General features: G+C 37.5%; 1 protein-coding gene across 1 annotated transcript; it reads right to left on the reverse strand.

The window, feature by feature from the left end:
- Positions 1 to 424: 424 nt before the first annotated feature.
- On the reverse strand, positions 425 to 3943 carry LOC124829549 (lysine histidine transporter-like 8). Its single transcript, XM_047303081.2, has 5 exons — positions 3258 to 3943; positions 2509 to 2642; positions 1411 to 1856; positions 1185 to 1316; positions 425 to 1094 (listed from the first exon to the last, which is right to left on the reverse strand). Exons 1-5 carry the CDS (start codon positions 3635 to 3637, stop codon positions 609 to 611), a joined length of 1578 nt encoding a protein of 525 aa, XP_047159037.1. The 5' UTR covers positions 3638 to 3943; the 3' UTR covers positions 425 to 608.
- Positions 3944 to 4167: the final 224 nt, after the last annotated feature.

Here is a 4167-nt window from a genome sequence, read left to right on the forward strand (position 1 = left end):
TAACTATAAATTTATCTTAATTAAATAATTTTAATAAATTAACTAATAAAATAAAATAGCTTAATACATTTAAAAATTTATTACATATATTCGTATATATGCTCACTTCCTAACTTACCTATCTTTTCTTTGTTTTTATTTTATTTTTTATTTCATCGAAATCAACTATTTCTCTTTCTTAGAATCCTTGTACATGAACAGATTCATTACTATATCATGAATGTGACTAAATACATTAATTAAATCTTTCTAATTGTTTCGCTTTCCGCTAACTTTCCTTATGATAATTAGTTACAATTTTTTTAAATTTTTAATTGATTTTATTTTCGACAATACACTATTCACATTTCGAAGACTTACTCTCTTTTTTCTTTTACACAACTTACCATCTCCTCTAGATAAAAAGATAAATAAAGTTTTAAAATAAGAGAATAATATACATAATTATATAAAATAACAAAAATATCCACGTAGCATAACACTTTCGTGTAGCAGAAGATATTAGAGGGACTAAACTATGATTATATTTAGGGTTGAAAATAAATTAATGGTAATTAGTTGGTAAGCAGCTTCTAGCTTCTGCTGGTCGCTAATGGAGAACAGTACTGTTATGGTCTGAAAAAGTTAGCATTCAAGCCTTTGTGAGACAGAGTTCTTGCAGCTGCAGCTAAGAGAAGAGCACTCAGAAGCAAACCCAAGCACCCGAGCGCAGCGTTGAAGCACCATACAAAACCTCTTGGTCGAGGCTTCTTCAGTGATAGAAACATGAAACAGGGGTATGAATACGTGATCGGCACCAGGGTCATGCTTCCAAGCAGTACTGATAGGGATGGAAGGAATGGGAACGCGACAGATATGAAAAACGTCAATCCCCCGAAAAATAATCGTATGCATGTTCTCGCCAATCCCGAACATTTCTCATTCGTTATGCTCGTCAATCTTATCTCAAGGTTGTCGAAAACCGGCATCGCATAGATTTGGTAGCTGCTCAAACAATGTATTATCACCAGAACGTATATTGCTCCCATAGAGAATTTCGTTATCTGCTTCCTGTGAAGTTGCGGGAACGAATACAACAATCCACCGTCGTTTATCTGAAACATGGAAGTTAATTGATCAGTTAATCAGTCGAATAAAACAACCTGCGTAATCTGGAAATATTGGTCGGTTTCTGGTAGTCTTGCCTGGCTTCCATAGGCCCAGAATCCGGCAATTGCAAGAGGAAAGACGCACATGGAGATCAGAACATATGACATGCTCACTCCTCTGCGCATTGGTTCTTTGGATGTTCTATCGAAATCTGAAGGCAGCGTCCCCTGCAGAACCAAAATCCAAAACACCGCTGTTATAGCTTATGCTGTGCATGGCATGCATTCTTATTGAAGTGTTTTGAGAAATTGGAAAACTTGCCTGTATCTCGAGCAAAACATTATGACCTCTGTAGGCTAGCAAGATGATTCCAATAGCATTGAGAACGTCGCTGATCTTAGCCACCGCAGTGGATTCTTCCGACAGGGTCGAGGTATAAGATACGTTGTTCGGCCTACCCTTCTTAACGGAGAGAACCCAGAAGAGGGTGCAATAAGAGATGGCGGTAACGGCTCCGACGAGAGAAACCATGGCCATGGAGTTGAGGTTTGGCAACTGTGCAATGAGAATGGCGGCACAGGTAAAGACCAAGAACCACTCTGCTCCGGTAAGCGCGTGGGCATTGCAAGTGTTTCCATTATCATTCTCGCAAAGTGTCTTGAATAACAGTTTCAGGGTCCCACCACCGGTGATGATAAGCATGACGCATGTGCCTCCTGAAAGATACATCACTGGGAATAATGCTGCAACTTTCCCTAACCTTTTACCTGCAGAAAATATATTCAAACATAAAAAAGTTAGCCACTTCTTTCTTTTTCTTCACTCGCCCCTTGCATCCCGTGAAACATCTAAAATGAAAATCCACGTGTCTTTAAATAAACATTTGTTGTCTTTTCCAACTGTTGAAAAGCGTGTTAACAAATAATCCTACATTAGATGTTGTTAATTTATTTGTAAATCGAAGATTTTAAATGTATGAAAAAAATTGATGGATACTATACAAAAACAGTTTTTTCTATGATATTGTTTGAACATGAACTTTTGAAAACCAAAAAAAAAAATCTTTTGGGAGGAATAAAAGCTGATAAGATGTATAACTACTTCGTGCTAGTAATAATATATTCGCCATAGCATTTTCCATTAATAATGTTACCACTAACCGATGTTGATGTGTTATATAGTAAAACGAATTAGGCTTTGCGTAGAAAAATCCAAACCGACGATGGGATATGGTGCCAATCATAGTGGAGCCTTTCTATTGAAAAACATTGTAGCGTGAAGGCCTAGCCAATTTAATTGTGGTTGTTGAAGAAGAATGGAAAAGAAATGCAGAAAGCAGGTTTGGAAAAAGAGGTATTCATGTGAAGCTTTGGTGCACGGATTTAAGTTGAATTTGGAGAAGGGAGAAGTTGTGGTTACCGAATGCAGCCATGGCGAGGAAGAGATATCTGCTGTGTCGAATCCCAGGGACGGATTCGTGAAGTTCAACAAGAAGAAATATGCTATAGAGCTGCCAAACGAATGCCACTGTCAAACATACTGTGCCCCACACCCTGCACGTTATATTCATACTGTTTAGTACATCGAAAAATCCATGATATGCAAGACAGACCTAACAACGAAAAACATGAATCATCATATCGTAGGCCCAACCTATGACTTTCGCGTACACTAAGGTTGGTTTCCGATTTTCACAAGTCACACCCTTCGTTTTCATTTTGATAGTGAACGTTTGTTAATTTTCGATATTGGTATGTGTTGTTTTCCTTATACAGCGGACTTAGACTCTGATTGACATGTACGCCTACCAAGGACAAGAAAGTGTTTGTGTTCAAATTGTCTTGTTAAAACTTAGACGTTTTGAATCTTCAACAACTAGAGTAGATGAAATATCCCAATGAAACGTCGATGATTTTAGCACACTCTTGATACAAATGTGTACAACACTACAACAAATAAGAAATGTACTTTAACGTAAGACTTCCAAAAAACCTTGACAGACATGACGGATTCGATGTTTCATTCAGTTTTATAGACAAGTATATATGATCTCAGGACATGATATTAAAAGATAAACAGAGATGGGGTTGAAAAAGGTGGTTAAAGATTCCGATATCTTTTATTAAAAAGTTTGAAAACGGTGGTTGAAGATTGCAAGCGTGACGTACCAACCAAGAGTGGCGAAAGCAACGGGAAGCATGAGAGCCTGGAAGCCGATATTGGAGTTAAGAACATGGAAGGCTGCAGAAAAGGAATTTCCATTTCTTGATTCAGTGATGGGAAGCCATGCGTCTTTGGGGTGTTGTTCCTGTTGGTGGGAAGAGGGTGAAGGATGAGCTTGTGAGGGAGACGAATCAGTCGGTGTGAGTGGATCAATGTGGATCAAGAGAGGAGAGAGTGGGGGTTTCAGAGTGGCATCTGAGTAATTCAGAAGAGCTATTTCTGATCTGAAGTATTGAGCTTCGGCCACTTCTCCCATGTTTCTTCTCAAAGCTTTTTCTACTGGCAATGAGTTATTTGGCTGTGATGTTATGTTATATACCCTCATGATAGCATTAACACCTACCAAAAGCACACTTTCTTAGAAGAAATTGAAGCTTCCTTTGTTTCCAAAGTTCCAAAAGAAGAAAAGAAAACGAAGTTGCTTTTTAACTTTGAAGGAGGAAGCACAAGAAACTGCTAACTCTTTTATAATAACATGGATTTGAGAGTCTCCATACGCGTGGAATCCACTCTAAGCACTGACATCACTGTGCTGATCTCACAACATGACCTTCTCACAAGACCACTTTACGTAATCTTTTTTCTTTCCCATACAGTTTGGAGATGAATTAGAGAATATATAGTAAGAAAAGTGGAAGAAAGTATTTTTTTTTTTCTTATCAAAGAAACATCTCTTTATAGAGTATTGTAGTAACTTGAAATATTAATTTTCAATTCGAATTTGTTATTTAATCTTGTTTTTAAATGGTCAAGAAGATTTTACAATATCAGAGAAGCTCTTCGTATTGATATGTCTCTGGTCGATTGGTGTTTGATTATTTGGAGGTTTAATTGCTTCCTTTGTCCCCAGTTTGG

The sequence above is a fragment of the Vigna umbellata genome, chromosome 3 (assembly GCF_029865625.1).
Source record: "Vigna umbellata cultivar VRB3 chromosome 3, Vumbellata_1.0, whole genome shotgun sequence".
In the NCBI taxonomy this organism is placed as follows: Eukaryota; Viridiplantae; Streptophyta; class Magnoliopsida; order Fabales; family Fabaceae; genus Vigna; species Vigna umbellata.

Excerpts from the sequence above, each read along its gene's own strand:
- LOC124829549 (XM_047303081.2), bottom strand. The coding sequence starts at position 3,637 with ATGAGGGTATATAACATAACATCACAGCCAAATAACTCATTGCCAGTA. Across the intron at positions 2,643-3,257 it reads GCTTTCGCCACTCTTGGTTG|GGTGTGGGGCACAGTATGTT; the intron begins GTACGTCACGCT and ends TATAACGTGCAG. Across the intron at positions 1,317-1,410 it reads ATGTTTTGCTCGAGATACAG|GGGACGCTGCCTTCAGATTT; the intron begins GCAAGTTTTCCA and ends TTGGTTCTGCAG.